General features: G+C 44.1%; 1 protein-coding gene across 1 annotated transcript; it reads right to left on the bottom strand.

Moving 5' to 3' along the window:
• Window positions 1–2,091: 2,091 nt before the first annotated feature.
• On the bottom strand, window positions 2,092–9,066 carry T265_10418 (hypothetical protein; the record flags this gene model as incomplete). The annotated part of the gene is made up of 5 exons (XM_009176786.1): window positions 2,092–2,355; window positions 4,101–4,220; window positions 4,519–4,570; window positions 5,417–5,535; window positions 9,018–9,066. Coding segments are annotated over 2 exons (144 nt in total), but the record flags the coding sequence as incomplete, so codon positions are not given.
• Window positions 9,067–23,808: the final 14,742 nt, after the last annotated feature.

The raw sequence follows: 23,808 nt of genomic DNA on the forward strand, positions 1-23,808 counted from the left end.
CTTCCACTAGTTCAACTCCAAATACGGCGTTTGTTTGGCCCTGTGCTCTAGCGCTATCTCCTATTCAAACCCATCTTTTGCACTGACTTCCCTGAAAATGTGGTACCAGTTAGTCTACTCAGTTTCAGATTAAACCATATTTTCGAGGCAAAACTTGCCATTTGCTTCAACTCCGATTTATTCCATCTCCATCACTAGTTCTGCTCGTTTCGACTCTAGTCATTTACTCAACCACCCAAGGTCACTCATGACCAGCAATGGCTCTCACTTTTAGCCCACGCCAGCCGGCCTCGTCTTTGGACTGGTTGGATCCCATGCCCATCGTCCCAGTTTCTTTTCAGTTCTCGCAACTGCGATGACGTTTCATGCAATAAGCGTGCCTTGTTGGCGGTACATTCCTCCTCGTTGTGTTGTTGCCTGTCATGTTTGAACTGTAACGACCCAGTCCTGCCTCAATCGGTTTGTTCCTTGCAAGTTGGGAAATAAACCCATTATTATTATTATTACCTCATCAGATATTGTCCACTCTTTATGACATTGTCCTCCTTTTCGATCACTATCCGGTACCCGCGACCCCCACACTCATGTTTTATTCTGACTGTGAACGTATGATCGTGCCTGACGGTGTGCCGGCCACAAGTAGGGAATAAAAATTATTATTATTAAATAAGTATCGGGCGCGTTCCTGTATAAATCCGGTAAGTCTAATGCGGCGAAAGATGGTTTGTGAGCGCAGCAATGTGTGTTACAAACCTGCTGACAGATAATAAAACTTGTGAAATAAGAGAGCTTCGCGAGATAATAAACACGGTGTTTGTTGACTTCAGTAACACCTTTACCAGAGTAGGTCACACCCCGTGCCAGGTGCAATTTAACAGACCAAAATCGGTCGCTCGCCTTATTTGTGGAAGAATTCGCTTGTTTGACGACGAACACGAAAAAAGGCAGTCAATGTTGCACTTTTGGAACACGGACAAGTCACCATTGGGACAAAACGAGACGCTTTTACGGAGCCCAGAGTTCATGTGTACACTGGTTACCAGATCCGCTGATGTGGACGGTGTAAAGCTATGCGAAGAGATGAACCACTAAATACAAGCCTAAAATTAAGAATGATCCCGGTAGGCTGGCCAGCTGGTTCACGGAATAGAAACTGCCAATTAATTCTAGAAAATCCGATCTTATTTTGGTGGGCTGGACGCGCGCGAGTGGGAGCCATCGCCTTGAAAGTAAGACTGATGCGAGGACTCAGGAAGATTCAAGAAAACTCTAAAATGCACTCACACTACGCTACGGAGAACAAGGTGGCTTGTAACTCCATGGGTGTTCGGGAGGAATAGAAGATGAAGCATGTGGAGGGACGAGGAACCCAGATAGTATGAAGTGTGCATGGACTAACCCAAGAGCACGAGCTTCAAGCGCTCAACACTTATACGCATGAGTATGAACAACACAGTGCCCTTTCCCAACCCCTATTCAAGATGGTTCGACAAAACAGACCTTCAGAGCCACCGCTTTTTTTCTACAAATGTCCAAAAACAAAGCCATGCTTATAACTGGTAGGTCCATCGGGCAAGCGCTCTGCCGTATATTTACCAACCATTCAGGAGATCAATCCGATACTGCATTCATTCGAAGTTGTGGCAATTAACAGACTTTTACTTGTTGGACCCAGTGGGGCGTTGCCACGAGAGAAACCTCATAACTTAAAACACCACGAGCGTGGAGGAGGGAGAAACAATGAGACCAACACTGTCTAAATTACTTACGATTGAGAGACTTTGTCTTAGTTGCCAGCGAATGCTGGGAGATTAGGTGATCAACTGCTGCCCAAAAGCACAGCTTTTCTTCTATGTTACTGACGAAAACCCTGTGAGATTGTGTTTTTTGCCAAACTCACCTAAAGTTTACGGTAACGTGCCGGAAAAAAACTAACGACCACTTAAAATACTGAGGATCTGTGTCGACATTTCATTCTCGATATGTCAGTCAAATACTGACGAATATCTACACTTGACCCATGTACTTTAAACGGCACAAGTTCAGTTGTTCTAATGCTTCTTTGTATGTCGACAAACTAGTGAGGCACAAAAAACAATTTGGAATAAAATAATTCGGCTCATTCCCAGCTAAACATTAGAAAAATCAAGAGAAGTGTAGGTCTGACAATACAGTTCTTTTGCCATTACGCGGCTGCGATGCAAAGTTCAAAAAATAGAGACGCAAAACTGAGGCACATTTTAAGCAAACATACTGTAGCGTGAGTTCGTTCATACCGTGTTCGGCAAGAATAAAACTGCGTGCGTTTACTGGCGGATCCAAAAGTCACATTTATTCCGTTGGCATAGTTTTTATCTGCAGGGAAAAATTTTACTGATATAGTCCGTTAAAAGAATCTACATTTAGCCTACACCCCAACATTTGCTTATAAAGCGACTCGCGATAGGTCAACTACAATTGCAGAGACCACGAGTGGCAGAATGAAAAAGGATTAACCTACTTAAATTACTAGTAGCAGCCAGAGTTTTCTAGTAGAATTACGAACGAGTGAAACAGAGAAAAAACAACTTCACGATACTTCACGAGTGAAACTTCCAACTGATAAAGGGGCCAATCAAGAAAGCCACTCAATTTGTGACCACATGATATGAATTCCGTGATTGGAGGATGGGCGGCGATATATCCTGCCCGAGCGCAAGTCAGTCACACCACTAACTACCCGATCGCGGCCCAAAGGTTTTGTTTAAACGACTGGCAGGGAGGATGAGGAGTTCAAAATGGTGAGGCTGCAACTGTCGGGTCGGCCGAACTGAGTAATGAAGTTTCACTTAGATCATACATATTTCACTCCAGTATTTCGTCTGGAAACTGTTTTATAGGTTGACCGACCTAGTCTTATCTCTAGGTTTGCGACAGACGATAGGGTAAATCAAAAGAAAGGTTTATTATCTAACGCGAGTGGTTTTGCCTCGCCGATGGGGATATTTCGAACCAATCGCTGTGAATGAATTAGCCATTTCACTTTGGAGTTTGTCGTCAAATGGGTTGGCTCCGACAAGAGGACCAGTGCGTGTGATTACCACTAAGTGTCACAAGGCCCTATGTAAGAGCTTTGTACTGGGAAGTCCTTCACTTGAGTACGGAGGTCAAGAATGCGTTTTAGTAGATCGGGCGGCCAAGCAACACTAACTTTTTGTCAGGACAAGTCCAGACCAAAAAGTACGTGTGCTTCCTGAGGTCATCATCCGTACCACAAGTTCCGGATAGCAGGTGCGTAAGCGAGGCTTACCAAACACGGCATGGCAACATGCAACCAGTGAATCGAGTGTGGAAATTGTCAAGACAGAAATGTTTCACTGACCAGACAAGATCGTATAAGCGAGTGACCACATTTAGCCGTTCAGTAATCCTCTACATCTGCGCACGTGGTCCCTATGCTTGACTGAAAATACAGCCGTGTTCTGGGCCTTCTATGTTCCCCCTAACCGCATGGTTCAGCAGATGTAATTCGGGGGCCGATTAAACACAAAATCTGAAATTAATTTTCGAGGCAGGGGTNTAGCCGTTCAGTAATCCTCTACATCTGCGCACGTGGTCCCTATGCTTGACTGAAAATACAGCCGTGTTCTGGGCCTTCTATGTTCCCCCTAACCGCATGGGTCAGCAGATGTAATTCGGGGGCCGATTAAACACAAAATCTGAAATTAATTTTCGAGGCAGGGGTACCCCATACGACAGTTCCTCTAGGTGGAAAGGCGATGGCGCGGTGCCGTGGGCGGTCACTGCAGCCAGCCTATTTCGAGATCTTGCGACAAATTTGCACCAACCTCTGTTGCCAAAACTGTCGGAACTCGGTCTTCAGATGTCATTTCAGAAATGTTAGGATTGGCTGAATATTGACTAAAAATGGTCCAATACAAAGAGACAGACTGATGAAGGTTCTAGCTGTTTAATGCTCGGAACGCTGTATTAATCCCGTAACACAATTTCTGGAGGAAATTTTGCATTTCAATTTCCATCTCATTGGGCTTAGAATTCTTTGTTTAAAAAATTACTGCTCTGTGGTTCTGGTGTCGCTTATAGCGATAAGAAAAACTCACTGTTGAGTAGCGACACACGGTGTAATATGCGTTCGTTTGATTGACACCGGCTTGCACGAGTTGGAGAACGGCGCAACGCGTCATGTGACACCCCAGATACACTGCTGTGGGTGACACCATCTGAAGAAGTAAGGAGTAGCAAATTTTGTGTTTTGTGTGTCCGATATCAAGCGTTTGGATCTGAATACGATGGTATTTAGTGGTATGAAACATGTCATGAAATGGACACAGGTTGGACCGGATTGGACCGAGTACCGATGTGGCTTTCGGCCTTCGGCGGCCTCCGCACGCTTGAAAACCAACAGATCTTTCAAAACTAAGTGGCCCTTTTTGCCGCAGTAACTTATACCAAAATGAATGAGTGAACGAAGTTACTTATTAAATTGCGAACGTGAACAAGAAAAACACAGTTACCTACCTTGCGATAATGTCCAGTTTTGTTTCGATACGCATACCACAGTTGAACCGGGCTTTGAAATAAACAAGCGGATGTGAATTGTTAAAACGTGTGATTTGTCACATGTGAGTCAGTTTAAGTGACCCGGGGAAACTCGTTCGATTGGCTATCCGGTGCCTCTTTACTATCCACGTTACTACATCTCACAACAACGCTATTAGTCAATAAAACTCGTCATGACCTTAGTTGCGGAAATGTTTTCATTACTAAGGTTTCCATTTGAGGGCTGCACAAAGCCTCGAGAGAGATGTTGACAAAAATGGGGTTTATTTAAAGGTATAATACAACATACTCAATGATAAACTATCAGGATACCCACCCAAATCTGAGGAATGAACCTCCCCATTGTGTCGGAAATTCAAAAAGTGAACCACTGAGTTCAAGGTCGAAAAGAGTACACAAGAAGCAGAGCTTGAAAGAGTGGAAAAATAAAATCTGTGGTCACCGGGGTCAGCTTTCGCAACAGTTGGACAACAGAACAAACTTTTCATGAGGCAATTTATCGTTACATCGAGCACTTTAAAGCAGCACGTTCCCAGTAGTGAAGGTGTAGTGGAACACTGTAACATCGCTTGCACTCAAATAGATCACCTTTAACGACTGGCCTGATTTTGGACCTCTTGCAAGGGCAAAAAGTTCATCTGAAGCCTGATTGAGCCAAAAGGTTCTCGGCTTTGGTAGGTTAACTATCCCAAGGGTAACATATTTCAGCGAGTGTGGAACAGCGTTTTACAACTAGATTCACGCGATTTCCATTCACTTCTGGATCTGGCGATCCTTGAAGTGACCCTGGTAAGATGTAGGAGTAAAACCGTGGTGTTCGTAGTAAGCAGGTTGGGGTTGATTAAAATGAACTTACTCGCCAATCACGTTCGTTGTGGAAGCCAAGTTTTCTTCAGCGTTGATGTTTTGGGCGTACTGATAAACGCAGGTCTCCGCCCACCTTCGACATTCAGCAGCAAGCTCTCTGTCCCAAATCTTCAAAACAAGGACGAAAACAAATCTGGTAGGCTCGACCAACATTGTCCAGCAAAATGGCAAAATGCCGGTTTTCACACACTAATAACTTAAGTTGCGTTCTGGTTTGAAATCTTCTGGGTGCGCGATTGGCTAAAAAATCTATTGTGAACAAAATTCGAACTGTTCGAGTAGTGTACCGTTGTTTTGAAGACCATGTTCCTCCCAGAGCCATGCGCGTCCCTGCCTGCCTTCGAGAAAGAAGTAAATGTTAAATGTCCTTCAACCGGTCTGGTTGCAGTTTTCACCATGACAGAAAGTCTCGGGAGCACCCGGTTATGTTTATCACAGATTGTCTCATCTCACCGACTTTGAATGTTCCAACTTTACGATAATGCTAAACAGATGTTGGACACCACCGATACGCAAACGTAATCTCTTGGTTGACAGACACTGCTCACCTTGTCTGTTGAGTAAGAGGACCCAAGTGATCTCAGAATTCGGAGAGGTAATTTTATTCATCCTCCATCTCCAAGAAATTTTCTATTGGATGCCCAATAAGTGTTTAGTCCCTGCCAGTTCGGTGAACGCCGGCACTATTCGTATAATTTAGGCCACAGAGGAAGCTCATAATCGGCGATTTTATCTCTCAGGTCAGTTGTAGAAAATATCGCATGATATGGGCTCACCGTTGTCCAAACCCGTTCTGCTAGACAACCTAGTGACACAGCTATTAATGAGGCGTGTTCATTTTCTAGTTGGATGTACTAAACACCGATTAGCATGGTGACGGGAGCAGTCATTTGGTTAGAGGAAGAGGTCCAAAATTGGGTGAAACTTTGAGCTGGTACCATCAAAAATTCCAAATGAACAGAGCAAACACTTCTTTTTGATTGAGTCCTTGTGCTGAGGAGCTTTGGCAAGGGTTTTATTCTCTAGTCTGTCACGAACCACAGGAACCAGATGGCTGTTGGTCAAACCGGAAGGAACCTGTATGAGGAAGACACCAGTGTTGCCACTTTCCAATTTTCAAGCCAGGTTGTGGGGTAGTAAATGGGTCAACGTCTTCAGGAGAAGTAAGCCAGAGAGAAAACGGTCGGAAAAATACGGGGTTAATAACATTGGAGAATGGATTGAAGTGTAAGGTTTGACTTGGCTGAGAAAGGTCGCCCGTAGCCCTTCCCCATCCATCATTCGTATTAACTTTCTGAAGTGTTTTTTGTGCACAACCTAGAGCTATCAACCGGGACATCCGGTAAGAAAGCAATGGTAACTAAGCGAGATTGACGCCACCTTACTTGATCTGTGTATGAAGCGCCCACACATTCACGGGACTGCATCAGAACTGTCATTTGTGTCTAAGCTAGGACAACGCCGTACGTAAATGATTAGTGCCGACTATTCGTGTTATACTGTTGATTCGCAGAAACCGTTGTCTGGTGAATATGGAGCTTTGATTCTGCGGTCGTAAGGAAAAGGTTCGGGCCCGAGCAACAAACAAGACAACTGTATGGGTTCCGAATTACATTCGAAAGTTTCATTTTGGTTTTTGGTGGATAAAACACAATGTGTTGAAGTAGCAACTGGACACTGTTTGGTATGGCGTCACAATCCAAGTATGCTGTGGACAGCCCGTTTAGGACACTTATCCGTTCCATAAGATTTCCGTTGTCCCGTTTTGAATACCAGACATGAATACCAGCCAACCACAACAGGTGGGAATAACGTTGCTGGAATAAGCCTGAGTTCTTTGTCCCGGGAATTTCTGTTTGTCTGCTCGTCAAGTTGGCTGCGACTTGGATGATAATATCTGTTTGTGTCAGTTTGTGCAGCACCATCGTCATCTTCAGAGAGCTAAATCACTTACATATTCCGCATAAAAGTGGTTAGGAGATACCATGCTCAGATGGCCTAACAATCTTTCAAGGCTATCACAGCGCTCCTTCCACACATACCTAGGCTTCATTCGCACCAGGGTTCCCGTCCATGCATGCAAAAAGGATGGTTTTTAGTGAATAGCGGTGGTTGATCCCACTGACAATGTTGAGGTTTTCTCGACCGGGAAAGAAATGTTCGCAAGTTAAATGCCAAGCTTGGCGAACCGAACAACGGCCATCCGATCAAACACCAGTAAACGCACACGACCTATCAGCATTTAGGCACAACAGTGTATTCCGTCTACGGGGTCTTGTTGTAGTTTGAGAGTCGTTAGTTCGATTTCGAAAAAACGGGAAGCGAATAAAATTAGTTCCTTGGCGTTTGATGAGCGTTGTTCTCGCCATGAATTGAAAAGCTCACAAATCTTGAAAAGCGTGCTGTTTCTATTCATTTCAATAGCCCCTCTTCTATCCGCATCTGGTGGCAAATATCCATAGCGTGGCTGTCGAGACAGAAAGAACGTTACTCAAAAATCCCTACAAATCGCTCATAATCACTTACAGCTAGTTTAAGGTCTGCTCTCATTTCGTCGGGTATTCAGGCCTTCGTGTATGAGACCGGAGAGAGACGTGTCAACTCAACTATAGAACCATGGCAACCTTTGTTTAGAAGTGGATACAGAACAAAGAGTCTACTTGAGTTTATTGCCGACCTTAGAGCACCTACCTGATGCGGTACATCAAGTAAAAAGATTATGAACATCAGCAACGAATTCTAACAAATCTCGAACCAGTGCATGCACGGTGATATACTGCTGGTAGTTTCCAACCATTTCAGTTGCCTGGAAACATCACAAACGAAAGATTCAGTGGGGTTCCAGGTGGATCTCTCGCAAAACCAAGTTTGTTTGCAAGTGAGTGTATTTCACTAACACTGGATGATCCTCTTCTCAAGACAACATCCTAATCGGATCCTAAGAATTACTTTTGTGGTTGAACCAATCTTATGGACACAAAATGATGTGGTTCGTCAGATCGTAGAGTCAGATTTTAGTGTAATATTTGTTGACAGCATTCTCACGGCTTCCCACACTTAAGCCGCCGATGGCCTGTGCGCGAAGAAGCGCTCCAGCAGACCATCAAGGCCGTGTCACTGCTGCTCAAACAAATCACGTTGTAGACACCTGAGTTCGCTATGTCATCAACGACGACCATTAATCCTTGAAGCGGCCAGATAAATGTGCCTTAGTGTTGGAACTTCGGACGATCAAATAGGTAGGTGAGGGGTGTTGGAAGTGTAGAAGGTTGATGTTTAAGCCTAGTCGAAGTCGCGTTTAGCTTCGCGCCTAAGAAAGTGCGTTTAAGTGAAACATTGTCCATAGATTACCCAGATCGCATGTGGGCTTGTATCTTTGATGGGCCGTTGTAGTTGCTGATGGAAGTGGTCTTTCGTGACTATTACGAGGAGAGAAACGGGCTTTAGGAACTTTACCACATGGACTCTGCAATCAATGATGTGGGACTCTAAAATCGATGGGGGAGCGCTGAAATTTGGTTTCGGTTGCAAAACTCGCAGCATCTTTCCTAATGAAGGCTAATCAGATAACCCGAACGACGATCACTCACCAAATCGGCCAATCCGGGGACATGATATCCCTCGGGATCTGTTCCTTCGCGTAGCCTTTGACGGTAGAAATTGTGTTCGTCCAAAAATTCCGAATCCTTAGGAACTTCGGCTGTCAGATCAAGGAAAAGAATGTTCACACCAAAGGAGACTGTTTCGGTGCAATACACAGTGAATACGTACAGCTACAGAATAGTCGGTTGTAACAAACAAACGTCCTGCCTCAGCTAATGTCTCAATGCTAGAGACAATACGATTGTCGTTCATAATTTTTATGGATGTGCAAGGCGTTGTTTGAAACCGGAAAATTAAACACTGAACTCAACTCTGCAGAGCACTGTGCTTTGTAACTGAAAACTCACGTTGTTCCCTCTAGAACAAGTACGATGACATTAGCAACATAGTGATTCGAACGCAATCCTAAATTGCTTCTGTGCAGTTGTGGCAGCGAGTAGCGCACACGCAGTACGGTCAGGCCGCATTTCACATTTAAGCATTCGATCTGTAGGGTAGTTTGAGCTGGGGTTGGCAATATCTTTTCCTGGAAACTGCAAAAATCATCAAGATCACAGCAAGGTTTAACTGTTGGTCCCCTTTGACTAGTGAATTTGAGTGGTCCTCTTCAGTAGCAGCGAATTAGGATCAGTTCAGGATGACACAGTTGATGTGAAGGTCAAAACTCTGGACTGCGCAAGTAAACCACAAAGATCTGATGATGTTCACGGAGCATTTTAGTGAATATACTGAAAATCCGTGAAGCGCTGCACAGCTGTTTCACACTTATTCGGAGTAATCAGTAGTGCGCTTCTCACGGGACCTTGGAGAGACTCGAACCCGCGACCTCAAGGCTACAAGTTTGAACTCTTAACCGTTACGTCATGTGCCGCTGAGCAGAATCTTGATTAACTCGTTCGTAGCAAGCACGTTGCGTCACTCATCTCCAAGCAAGGTGCCCACCTGTCAGCTCTGTTGACTAGCATCTCAATCAACCATTTTTTTGAGGGAAGTTTCAGTCATCTCATGGGTTTTATTCTTTCTCTGAGCTATTCATGGATCTTCATTGCTCGCCATTTGGGGAGAATGTAAGCTCAAAAATGCGGTACCATTTTGTCGATTGCAGTCTTCTGATTTATCATTACACCTAATCACTCTGGGGGCATCCGTGTTCCTGGGTAGTCTTTACTCGTACAAAATCGTACGTCCTATACATCGAGCTAATATGCCATCATTTCCGCTTAGCTCCCATGGCACTGACTCAGATTAGAATCTGCATACTCATGACGGACCTCGAGGGGAAATCTTAGAATACAAATAATGACTGGTGACACTAGACTCTGCGGTGTCCATTCCGTTAAGCTTTCAGTCTACCATTCAACCTGTTGTTCACAAAACGTGTTTATTGCGTTTGACAAGTCGTAGCTTGCTTTTCAACTTTCGAATTCAGATCGCGCGAAATTTGTATTAGACGATTTCCGAGGTTGTGGTTCTTTCTCCTACACTGGCTTTTATGTAATTTCTATACAGTAGTTAATCTCCGCAATGTGACTGGTTGTTAGAGGCTGCGTGCTACCTGATTTGATTGGTCATTTAGGGATTTGCGTTGATTATGTTGTATCTGGTAGGTTCATTGTTTACCTAGATTTCGGTAGTTCTGTTCCTTTATTCGGATTGGCCCATTCGTGCGCTCTTGTCTAGCCAGTCTTTATGCCACCTTTCTTGTTAGTTGTATGTTAGCTGGCAGCATGTTGCGCTTATTTACCAAGAGTTCCAGCTAATTGTACCTGAGCCTCGTCCTCTCCTGGCATGCTGCTCTCAATGATATGTTTTTTTTCGAGTCGTCTGACTGTGAAACACAATTCCCGTCCCTCAGTCTATTGAATTCCGGCTGTCCAAGTTGAAAATGTTGGCTGGTAGAATTACAGGCAAACGGGGCCGTTACAGTGACAGTCTGAGAACAACTTGTCGTGAGTATCGATCCACAGCATCCACCGGACAGGTACTGTAATATGTAAAGCTACAGTTCATTCAGTTTGCAGTCATAATTGTACTGTAGGCCTTTCACCAAGAGACAGCAATTCCTGGAATTCGGTTTCGGCAGAACTTCACAGTACCCAGTGCCATAAATATCTGTTATTTTGCAGAACAGCGAATGGATCAGAGGGATGATAAAACTAGTCCGTTTGAGACAACTACATGAACGGTTGACGTGGAAATTGTATGCAGCTAACCATTGTCGGTCAAGAATTGGAGCAACGTTGATGCTAAACAGGATTCCACACGGATCGCGTTTTACCGCTTGCAATCAGGTGCTACTACGGCCGAGACCCTATTCCACGCAAGACTGGCCAAAAAGTTGAGACTCTTGACGGTCCGGCATCAAGTGGAGATCTGACTGGCCGAGAGTCTTAACCCAAGAACCAATCACGACCCAGTATTGGCCGAATGCCGGTTGCCAATGGCGCATCCAGAGCGTGTCAGAGTTTCCAGAAAGTTGTTATCGCCTACGCTATTTACATATACATATATACATGATATATTTATATATATGAAGTACTGTAAAAGTGGTATTGACTTCGTTTTTGTCCTTAATATACCGTGTGTACCTTCGGTGGGTGTTTTGACGTGAACGTTAGCTAGGCAGGCTCAGACCGAGAACTAAGCTGAGGGAGATACTACAGTTGACTAGACTGAAAGCCAAAGAACGAGCAAAGCAATCGAATCAGGATGTATTCTACGAAAAAATGGAGGTAAACTGCACTGTGGGATAGTTAATGTTCGAAGGAGCTTGGTCGCAAGCAGAAACGTAGACAGAACTCGTGTCTGATTGGTGAAAAGTTGTGCAACCCTAGAATACATACTCTTTCCTTCATGCAACGTTACTTATCATGAAAATTTGCAAATGTCAAAATGTAGTATCTTATCCCACATTGACTCGACCATGCCTGAAAATGAGCGATTTCCTTGTACCGTTGAGAATGAGGTTAATAACTGATTTCCACGCATGCGGAAGAATAGGCTGTGTAAACCTCAGGGTGACCAGTATTGTCCTGGTTTTGAGGAACGTATAGCCTGTAACAGTAGATTGCCTGTATGCAATTCTTGCACCGTCCTGTTTGACCGCTTCATTCCAGGACAGGTATTTATTTATGTCTCGTGAATATCCAGCCAGGTTGTAAATAAGTGCATCACTCCACATCACACTGTGTAGGTATTTTTACTGCGTGAGGCCGCAGACAAATTGACTGTTGGGAGACGTGGCCTATAAATGAGATTGTCTCAAGCGAAGGTCTAATTCTCATCATGCAACAGTAGGTATGTTTAAATATCACGAATTACTTGCTCTAGGAAATAGAAATAGAAATCTGAAATTGAACTTCGTACTTACGGCTTACGTCCACGGTAATATCTGCGCCATGAGAAAGGGGAAAATTTTTTTGATGGAATCTCAATGTTGACACCGAAGCGGATTGGATGTGTAAGGTCAGAAAATCCTAAAGGTGGCTGGTTGCTTCAATCCAACGGACGCATTTAAAATACGCCGGAACTATTGATAAACCGCGTATAAACAATAAAATGAGTGCAATGAGATTGGAGGATTCAAACATTTTGTCTAGTCTTCTGAGTCCCACTGTCAATAAGCAGAAGAAACAGGTAATGCAGCAATTTACAAAACAAAGTCTATCACGTGACTACTGATTGGACAGCTCAGCCTTCCAGATAAAAATTGACCTGATACTCAACTGAGTCCAAGTCAGAGATATCATTTTTATCGAGTTATAGCAAAGTGTTTCTGAACCCACAAAAAGACTCTGACTGATTCCTGCAACGGCCTTGGTAAACCTCAGAATGCGTGATGTTCACCAAAAAACATGGTACCTGCTGGGTTGGTGCTTACTCGATGATCTGTGGCGAGCGAGAGTTTGCCACAGAAGTCTGTGTTTGTTCGACCGGGAGAGACTGGTTTCTCATTCCAGCGGTGGGTCTTCTATCGCTTTGCCAGTGTAACCCACGCCCTAGTTACAAGGAAATCTGATCTCAGTAGGTCAGTCACCGTCGAATTTAGGGATTCCGCGGCCGGTTGAGAAAACAGAGTTTTGCAGCAATGTATGTCCGCTTTATTCACACCGATTGGTGCCGATTGTTGCCATTTTCATTGTCTATTTTAGAAGGGCTTTGATATCTTAGATATAGTAGCTGGCTTGCTAGTTAAAAATTCTTGTCTATCTTGTATCCAAGTGCAACGCGAAGAACTTTGTGTCTGTTCCAAAATCGTCGTCAGTAGTTCTCATACCTTGGCAAGACATTCCAATGTAATGATTCTGTGTGCGCTTTGAGCAACGTTTATTCCACGGTCAGTTTGTATACTTCAACGGGGCCAAGCTGGCCAGTTTACCTGACCGCCTACATTCTCTGTAAGTGCTACGTTTAAAAGATTGGTTAGAGCTAGAAGTGCTATAGAGTCACTGACTTCCTCTTCACATGCTGCGACGTGGAAGCTTAGTGAAGAGGGTTCTGGAAATCAGCTTTTATGACATATACCGAACTGCACTAAGCATTACCTTTTATCGCCGATAACTCTTCCCGCTCGAGATCGTTCAGCTGTAACACCCTTTCAGTGCCTAGCTGTCATACAACCCAAAGGAAGCATGGTGGCTGGGATACTGTCAGGTTGCCCAGCATAGACAGGGGAGGCCGAGAGACAGAGGTCAAGTTCAAACAAAGGACATTCCGGTCAGTGAACTCGCGCTCTAACCACTGAACCATCTCGGCCCATTCCTCTCGTTGCTTGCTTTGAAATCCTAATTAATGTCAGGTGTCAAAGGAAATAAATGTCCTGGTGAAGATATTCTGTCTTAATAAGCCCTGTTTACTTGGCGTTAACTTTTCAAATGATGGGAAGAACAGAATATTTATTGGCAGTCGGACAGTAGGTAGATGTGACCTCTATCTACGCCGTTTAAATGCAAATTGCACGAAGTTTTAACATCAGTGTAAGTAATCCAACCGTCCAAACTACCTTTCATGCTAACCAAAGAAAGCACGAGGGTTGCCAAAAACAAACAGGCGTGGTCCAGATGGGTCGAGGTTGAGTTCGACCTTCTGCTCATTAGGTTTGTGCTATGACTACTGGTACACCTCGAGGTCTACCGATTCCAAACAGCTGAGGAATCAGCTGCTGAGCATCCACGCCAATAGAATTTAGTACAAAATAACAGGCCCAAAGCGTAAGTCCAAGATGAATGCAGGCAAAGCGGAATGGGACTACGCTGTCAGAAGGGCCGTGAATATGGCGAATATACACTCATTTGCAAACTAATTTGGTTGTTTGAGAGATTCACCTAGAACCCAGCTTAATCTCTCGTTTGTGATGTTCTCAGGTTTCAAGTAGAACATAAGGTTGACGGAAACCCGGGGACTACGGCTACCTGATGAGCCCCAAGAGGGGCGAAACCGGTCGTGGGCTGTCGACGGATTTTCAGCAACCTTATGAGTTGTACGTTACAAAGCTAGGCAGTGAATATGGTTCAATGTAAACGGTTGCACTCAGTTTGCAGATCGTAACAAATCAAACAGGATCGATTGGTTTGGGGATAGCTCATCCGTGGTCGAAAATACACCGTCCTCTCGAATCCGACAGGACTCGGTGCTACATTATGTTCCTCATTCACTCCAATGCATAACAAAGTAGCTCAGGAAACAATTCTGACGTCCAAATCACCAATCTTATACAGCGTAAAGACGCAAAGCAAATCACTTTAGATAATTCACAGGGTGTGTCCAACAAAGGTTCAGGCGGTTGGGTAACCTCATACGTCAGAAGAATTATATCATATAAGCAAGAAACCCTAGTACACCTCTTGTCACGCAAACTGAGTTGGTATCATTGGAAGGAACTATCTAACAGTCTTGCTTCACATTAAAAAGATCAGAACAAACGATCAGGACTCACTTTCACCCGTGTTTTGATCCACTGAAATTTCAAATTCCGGTTTTTAGATAGTTCAGGTTACCCAGCTACATTTACGTTGGATTAATGGATATTCACTGGGGTTAGTTTTTACCAATCGGGTTGACATTGTGTGTGTTTTCAAGGTGCGGTATGTTACCTTAAGTAATAATTTGGAGACCTTGAAGACTACATTAGTATCAGGAAGGTCATCTTCCTGAAAGCAACCACTGAATGCCCGGAATCTACGGATACTCTCAGCTCCGCTGGGTGTTGACCAGACAGACATCGCCTCCGCAATATGCAGCACGTCGCTGCCTCGTACTGAAGCGTGCGTCAGCATTGGACCAAGTTCAGACAGTGTCCTTCCAATAAAAAGCTTGAGGCCGTTGTACTTTTCGCACTCGCACGCACTCGAGCTCTCGCAACCACTTTGTTGGAATATAGCTATTGTGTTCCCTTCCGTGAGCCTTTTTCTCTCCGACACTAGGCACTGGAACGGGTCAGCAGCAGATACCACAGGCCGGCGAATCAGCTGATATAACAATTAACTTGGTAACAGTTACAAGCACTAGTACGGAGAATACGGTACCAGCGCTTGAAAGAATCTTACAGATGATGGTATAGGCATTTACTTTTCAGATAAGTACAAAATGCTTCCCAAAAACATTCGTTATGTTCATGATCTCGGGAGTGACAAATTTGTGGTCGGTATCACCACTATGACGGTCATAGTCATCTACACCTTGATCATCCTGATCTTGCGGTAAAGATTTTACACGGTCGCCTTCTGAGGTGAACCACATCGCAATCATTATATAGGCGAAGAGAGAAAGAAAATAGTCTTAACCAGATGCTAACGACTCTACAACGCACGCTGTAGTGTTTGAAGGCTCTACGATCACGTGATCTTTATAATGATGGGTTAGAGCAAAATTCAGATGGTTACACTAAGTTTCGAAAGCTACTTTATTCATCCGTTATCAAGCAAGATACGCCATTGTTTATCCCAAATGCCAGAAATGTCGTGCCGAACTCCGTGGCTTTGCTTCAGAAAAAAATTAACTATACGTCTTTTCTCGTTCAAGAAACAATTGTCCCAGGTATATTACTTTGTTCTTTAACTTCCGGTATACTAATACTAACAACACTAGCACTAATTTTCGAATTGCCCTTTCCGTGGTGAGTACAGATGAACTGTGATCTAATCCGTTCAAAAACGGACAAATAAAATTGTTTTTGTATGGAAATCCTCCTCCGCTGACCAGGGGACTGCTAAAATTAGAAAACCATCAGTCTTTGAGTAGGGTGCCGGTTGGTACAAGAGTAATTGGGGTCTTTTCCAGATAAACTCCACCACTAATGCAAAAAATGCATGTGCGAAAAGTTAAGCCCCGCCACATTTTCAGCTCCCATTTGATGTACGCATACAACCTTGATCTATTTTTGATGAAAACAATTCCCTATACGCATCTAGGCTCCTTTTGCGCAAAAAAATTTTCTCTGTTGGTACGTAAAACCTTAAATAAATTTTCTGACGCTTTCGACTCTTGTTTATGGCAAGGAGACGGCGTTAAGATTTTTGAAAAGCCACGGGGTGATCCATCAACACGTTTATGCAACAATCGCCACCAAATGACACTTTCAACTGTTTCTGACAGGTGGACAGGGTCGGCAAGAAATCGGTCTCCGAAGGGGAACCTTGCCTGTAGGGTCTATATGAACTTTGGGACAGTAATTATACTCGTTTATCGCCGGTTCAAAAATTTGGCAAAAATCAAATTCTGCTCACAGGAATTGTCTATTACCCACATGACCGCTGTTGACTGGAAAAAATTTCTTCGCGAAGTTGGCAGACTCTAATAGTTGTCGATGGCCCAGGTCTAAACGTCGACATCGATGAAACGCTAATATCTCGCCGTTAAAACCACGCAGGGCGAGCCCTTCACTAGCATTGGCAAAGGTTCCGAAAAACGGAACTTTTCGTGTCCCAATTTCACCCTCTTCAATAAAAACCAAGAGTACAAACTTCATACACCCTTTTTTCTAATCTTTTTGGGTGGCTGGGGTTAATATGTGGTGGGGCTTATTCGGGAAAGATCCGAGCAAGTGTTAATATGTACACCTCAAAGCCTGGCAGTAATATCACGATGCATCGAGAGCAGTAATCTCCTACCGCATAACAGTTTCTGCCTATGAAAGTCATTTTTGTCGTCCACAGGCACGGATACCTGGGTAATTCAGGTAGAATTCTACCAGGACGTCATACGTTACGAATCCTGGCCAGAATTGCATCAGAGACTATTGTCTGAATCTCATCGTAAATATTGTCTTTCTTCTGTGGGATTCTCTCCACAACAGTTAGATTGCCTAACGTCGCGTTAAGTTTGCGTAACTCTGTCAAGTGTTTGATGATACATTTATTTGGTTTAGCACTAGCAAGTCGTACTCGAGCTCAAGGTGCTTCATTGTGGTGATCCCCGGAAGCCAAGATCATAGTTTTGTCTGTCCACCTGTGCAAGACAGTGGTGCAGAAACCCCTTCGTTTGGCCTATGGAACATAGTTCAGCATAGGCTGCCTCACTCGAGTGACCGACTGCAACAGCGATCTCTTTCAGTCAGCCGCTCGTTCATCTAGCCAGGACAGGTATCCTTTTAGGGATGATAACTATCGCAACAGGTCATTTCTGACCAGATGTAAAATTTCCCAATACGTTGCCGATTCCCGGAGGGGCCCAGCGATTCACCCAGTTGCATGTCTCGTCAGGAAGGAAGTCATCACAGGGGGAGGGATTAGAGTACTTGCCTACTTTAGCGTTTCAACCTTCTCCGCACTAGAACTTGTGAGTTCACCGTGAAGAGCAAATTTGAAATCAGTTTATCAGAAAACAGATGGCTGACTCAAGGGGGGCAGAAATCTGGTCTTACCGGGGTTTTTCAAAACAGATGTCGGTTAATTGGCTCTGTGTTGGAGGCATAGGGACCTCCGTTGTTTATGGCCGGATAGTCCCGGGTCCCCATTCTTTCCCCCTGTTTCCTTCCTTCCACCACAACTAAAATGACACGATTGTAAGGCTGGGAAACACAGGTGTTCCCCTCTGGGGTTACTGTCGTTCGTGATGATGATGTGGAGCAAATCCATTCCTCAGAGTGGGACACTAATTAGATCAACATTTTCACTGGTGATTGCACTTGTCAGAGTAGAATGCATGTTTATATAACAGGGTGCTATTCAGGCGTTCAATGAAAAAAACGTATTAGATGTATATTGAAGATGACATTCCATTCTTGAGCTTCTCAGGGAGGGGGGGAGAGCGGGTTGCAGCTTAGGCAATAATGGCCCACACAAGGAACTAATTAATTATTCATTTAATGTTTAACTAAATGTAGAATATTTCGGACGATTGTGGAAGCATGCCACCAGCTCCGAAAAGTACATGCTGGAATGCGAATTCAGCACACATCAGGTTCAGTGAGAAATTCTCCAGTGGGAGTGTCTGCACTAAAGATACTTGATCAAATAGCTATAAATTTTAGCACTGATCACCTGATACCTGATTTAGAAGAGACAGAACTTCTAATATGGGCTCAGGTGTCTCAAGTTTCGACATTTGCCTAGCAAATCCAGGTGAACGAAAACCGGCAAGAGGTTTTTTCATCCTAGAAGAATTTTCACTTACAATCTCCAAAAGCCACCCGTTGTGTAAAGATTACAAGGACCATTTTACCTGGTACATCTCTTCGGATGCCTTGTACTGTTTATATTACAAGTACAATAGGAATTATGTTACACTACTTTTAAAACAGTTTCGGTAAGTGCCGCGCACAAATGATCAGCTGACGTTTCGAGAGAGTTTGGTCGTTTCAGATCATTGTCGGTTTAGGAAAGGAAGTAACACTGGCGTTTCGGACTGCTCATTGTGTTGAGTGAATGAATTCTCCCAAGTCCAAATAAACGAAGCTTCTTGAAATTTGGCTTGTTTAAAAGAATGTAATTCAGGTCTCTTTCACTGACACACGGCAGCACGTTTTTACCCGGGTTTGATACCGTCAGAACGCTGATTGGATAAAAAACTGGCTTCCAACAAAACTACATTTGTTGATATTATCATGCTGTATTAGCGAGAATTGTCTAAAAGAACGTCTTGATTTGTGATTTAAAACATTCTTGTACACCACATCTGCAATCACCCCGCGCAAACTGTGATTACTCAATTCAGAAACTGGTGTGCAATGTAAACGCGTTCGTGAATAGAATTATCACTTGCCTATGGTATATACAGGTTTTTCTGCATTTTGAACGCCATTGGATGAAGCTGCAAAGTGTCAATGACAAAAAAAACAGAATCAGCGGGTAGCACAGGATGTGCCCGAAACCGCATTCAAGAATGTCCAAAATCTTTCGCGTACTTCTTCTCAAGCCTTTGCATGAACCGATATGTTTAACACGTATTGGAGTAAGACACGACTTGGTTAAATGAACACTACCAAAATCGGATCTAATAGTGTCAGAGTCAGACGTTTGGCCTTGAAAATACCAGTGCGCTGAGTGTTTTCCAATAAACACCGGTCAATATTTGTTGGTGTATTTTATCTGACGTTTCTGTAGACCCATTGTTTCGTTCAATTGGAAAATGTTTCCGACTGATTGGGTAGTCAGCGTCCCAAGAAGTTTCGAACAGCAATCGATGGATTCGTCCCCGACTTTTGACACAAAAGTTTCGCCAGGCCAAGTGATGATGTCCAAACCTCAGTCACTTTGTTTTTGACTCAGTTATATGCTCTCAAGAACAAAGTCTAGCGGTTTTGGCTAACATGCACATATAAGACTTTGAACAGAAGGCTGTAAACTGATTCGAGTGCCCGCCAAACGTTTTCTGGTGTTACGTAGACGATATATTCGTTGTCAGTGCCCTAAAACTGTGGACTCTCAAATCAAGTTTAGAATGGCGCTAGAGTTCACATCGGGTACACTTTCTCTCCTTGACTGCATAACACACAGTAGTGGGGGAAAATAAAAGCCGCTATCTACCGGAAATCAACAGATGGTGGTGCGGCATTAAACTACTCCTCAGCACATCCAAAAGCACTATTTGCTAGCATAGTTTGGACGATGTTTAGGAGAGTGAGAGCACCGTGCACTGTCGACCGAAGAGCAGTACAACTTGAGGTGAAAAAAAGGGACTTAAAGACAGTGGATATCCAGTGGATTTAATAAAGCGGCAACTAGGACAGGTATTGGTTCCAACACCAAAGTCCAACAACAAAAATTCAACAACGGTCATTCCAGACAAAACAGGGACATCGGAAATCATCAGAAGGGCACTAACTACGGTCAACATTAGAGTAGCTTGATGCTGGTACAGTTGAAGAATCGCTTTCCAGTTGATGGAACTGAGAAATGTGTTTACAGAGTAAAACGTGACGAATGTACAAAAGTTTGTGTAGGTCGGACAGCCAGCGAATTGCACACCAGAATCGGCGAGCATAAGTGATGCAATAACAGACCGCCGAGAAACATAGATAAATATCAGACGATAGTCAAAGATTCGGCAATAGTAGAGCATGTACTAGATAGATTCGGAAATTGTGGGCATTCTGAGACGTGAACTAAGATTCAAACCACAACAACTGGTGGCCGAGTTGTTGGAAGTCGCCTAGCATCGCAGCGTCAATACAATAGAGAGCGTAGAACTGGTAAGCATGTGGAGAGCGGATTCAGATCAGCCTAGATAACACGAGACGGTGTGCAGTTATTAACAATATGGCACGACTCTTCATATCCCAAACCAATTTTCCAATTCAAAATCTCAACCTTCTACCGACCCTGTCACTTACGCAGCCCATTTAGATACTCACATGTCTCAACTACGCTATCAATCACCACCGACAACGAACAAAATATCTTTAAATCGCTCCCAGACCTTGCAACTTGTTCTCATGGGTTTATACGTTGCGGCCTCGTTAAACCGCCTTATCAACCTCCATGCGAAGGGACTTTTTGTACTCTTTCTCGTTCCAAAAACTTTTCACTGTCCAGTTACTCGACAAACCTGTTGCCGTGACCGCCTTACACCGGCATACACTGATTTTATGGAATCCAGCACTCCCACACCGACTGTATCAACTCCGATCAGTAAATTCCCCACATCCTCCTACGTCTCCACCTGTCTCGCCCGCCACTGATTTAGTTGATCAACGCATTACCTGCTCTGGCGGACACGTCCACTGGCTAGGCCGTTTGGTGGCCGCTTACATCACCTACCATTTCATCAACACTTACTTTTCTCTTTCGCTAGGGAGACAGCAATTGTCGAGGTAACGCGTCACAAACACGTGACAGTTCCAACTTGCAACCTGAGCCGACAACCTCCCACCCAATTTATTTACGTGACTGTCACTTGCGTCACGAGCCAGGCTTACGAACTTCAACCACATCAAATCAATCTGTATTGACGTTCGTGTCATCATCGACCACAAATGCACACCCCTCTCTTCACACTGTACACAACAAATAGGCACACAACTCGGCTCAACACACACACACGCTCCACAAGTCCTCACGGAACACATGTAGCAGCCGTACTACAAACTATTGTGAACCACAGTCTTCTTAATGCCTTCTTATCACGGTGAACCCCTGGCTGGATAGCCGATTGATAGCCTGGTGCGCTTGGCCAAACCAGGAAAGTCAATTAACGTGCGAACTGGCTGATCTATTGATCACTGTCGCGTACAAACGGGTCGAAAAAGTGGTACTAAGAATACAACTCATCCGTCAAGGGCGAGTGAAGAACACCCAATGAAATCTGTCTTAACGAAAACGACTGTTGTTTAGTCCCGTTACGTTCGGGGCTGGTTTTCCTAATACAGTGCACCTAACTATTACATTCACCATCAGTCCAGTAAAACAGACATTTATTAGTCACCTGGTTACGTTACAACTAGAGCACTAACAAGCCACTATTCAGGGAGGAATCCGCGTCGATTGCCGGCGATACCATCCCAGCATCAATTCTATCGATATGACTTTTGGAAAACGCTTACCTGATTGAGATCTTTCATCTTCTTGTACTCGACGTTGGCGCAGATATGAAACGGTAGCACCGTTTCTTGTGTCTTCAAAGACTCGGTCTTCAGCTCTATCGAAGTGAACCAATTTAGCTATTTGTAATGCACTACTCATAAGGTTGCTGAAAATTCGTCGACAGCCCATGACCGGTTTCGCCCTTTTTGGGGCACATCAGATAGGCGCAGTCCTCGGGTTTCCGTGAACCTTATGTTCTACTTGAAACCAAATGGCATGAAATTATCGAATATATACTTATTTGCAAAACAGAATCGCGAGGACTAGATATCGGAGGAAACTTTCCCTCACCCAAAATGACAAGGTGGTAGGTTTTTCAAGTTCCTTTGAGAGAGATTGATCCACTCTTCGATCTACAAATACTGCATCTAACATCTATGGGACCAACTCATAAGTTATGTTTTTCAACCAGGGTGAGGTTCGGCTATCGGATCGATTTAATTGCCACATTCATCGCTACCGGAGGAATGAGTTTACTATCCCGTCAGTTCGGTCAACCGGGTGTCCGTGAGCTATGTCAATCGTTCTGCCCCTCGGTCACACCACATCTTCAAAGTGAAGCACATTTCCAAGTTCAAAATGGACCTCGTTGCACGTGAAGTTCCGCTTCGCTATTGATAAGACTGACTGAGTGTTAAACTCATTGAAGCGAAGCAACTCCATCATTCTGGTCAGCCGACCCAAAAGTTAGAGGCAATCGGCTTACTTATTGTGAGCCAGTGCTTCCCCAGCACCTTATTTAAGTACAAACAGGTGGCCTTTCAGTACTTTGACAGATAACAGTGATCATGTGTGGTAGTCAGCTGAAACCAAACAACTGACTGATAACTCCTACAGTCTGATGAGAATCACTCACTTGGTACCTTCAGGGTTCGGTCGACTTGCGTTTGGCCTCAGGTCTCGATGTACTTGACCGAAAATCTTATTTGCTCGGACTACATGAGCAACAAGGTGGGACAATATTAGGCTGAATGCTAAGCGATAACGTTTTACCGACTATGCAGGGGGCTCGAAATGTTCAGCCACTATCGACGGACTAATTCGCTTCGTATACCAACTGCTTCGACATTCAGGTAACCGATATTATTCTGAATGGATACTCATCTGCTTGAGGTCCTTGAGCTCCTTGTGTTGTACTTTCAACTTGAACTTCTGAAACCGGAGTGATGAAATAAGTTCTCAGTATGAATCATTTGTGATATGATTTCCAACTGATTTCCACTGTCATGTCAATTAGTTTATGTAATTCCCTCCGACCATCGGCAACCGGCGAAATGCGCCAATAATGTATCATAAGACACGGGATGCGTCTACCAGTCAGTTAGTTGGATCAGTGGGGTTTTGGAGAGTTACCTTGATTGCTAGTTTCATCAGCCAACTGCACCTAATCTATCTGAAGAACTGCGTACGGGACGTCATTCACTTGAAGTTACACGGAACCGATGGATTTAGAACCACCAGCTACGTGTTCGCTGAAATACAGACATTTTGCATCCACTTTTGGACGATGGACAGTGAGTGAGCCCCAGCTTACACGAACTTAGCTTATCCTAGCACCGGCTGCTGTACGTTTCTTTACAGTTTTGATTGAGTTGGTGGAAACAGGTTAGGTAGAATGTAGCCACTGACCTCGGCAAGCGACACCTTTGTATTCAGTGAATACTCGAGGCGAAATACTATCTGACCTTGGAAATGTAGAAATAGAAAATCTACCTGCCTATTGAGTGTTCTTCTAAAGTCCTGTGCATTTCCCGGAGTG

Source organism: Opisthorchis viverrini (assembly GCF_000715545.1).
Source record: "Opisthorchis viverrini unplaced genomic scaffold opera_v5_386, whole genome shotgun sequence".
Taxonomy (NCBI): Eukaryota; Metazoa; Platyhelminthes; class Trematoda; order Opisthorchiida; family Opisthorchiidae; genus Opisthorchis; species Opisthorchis viverrini.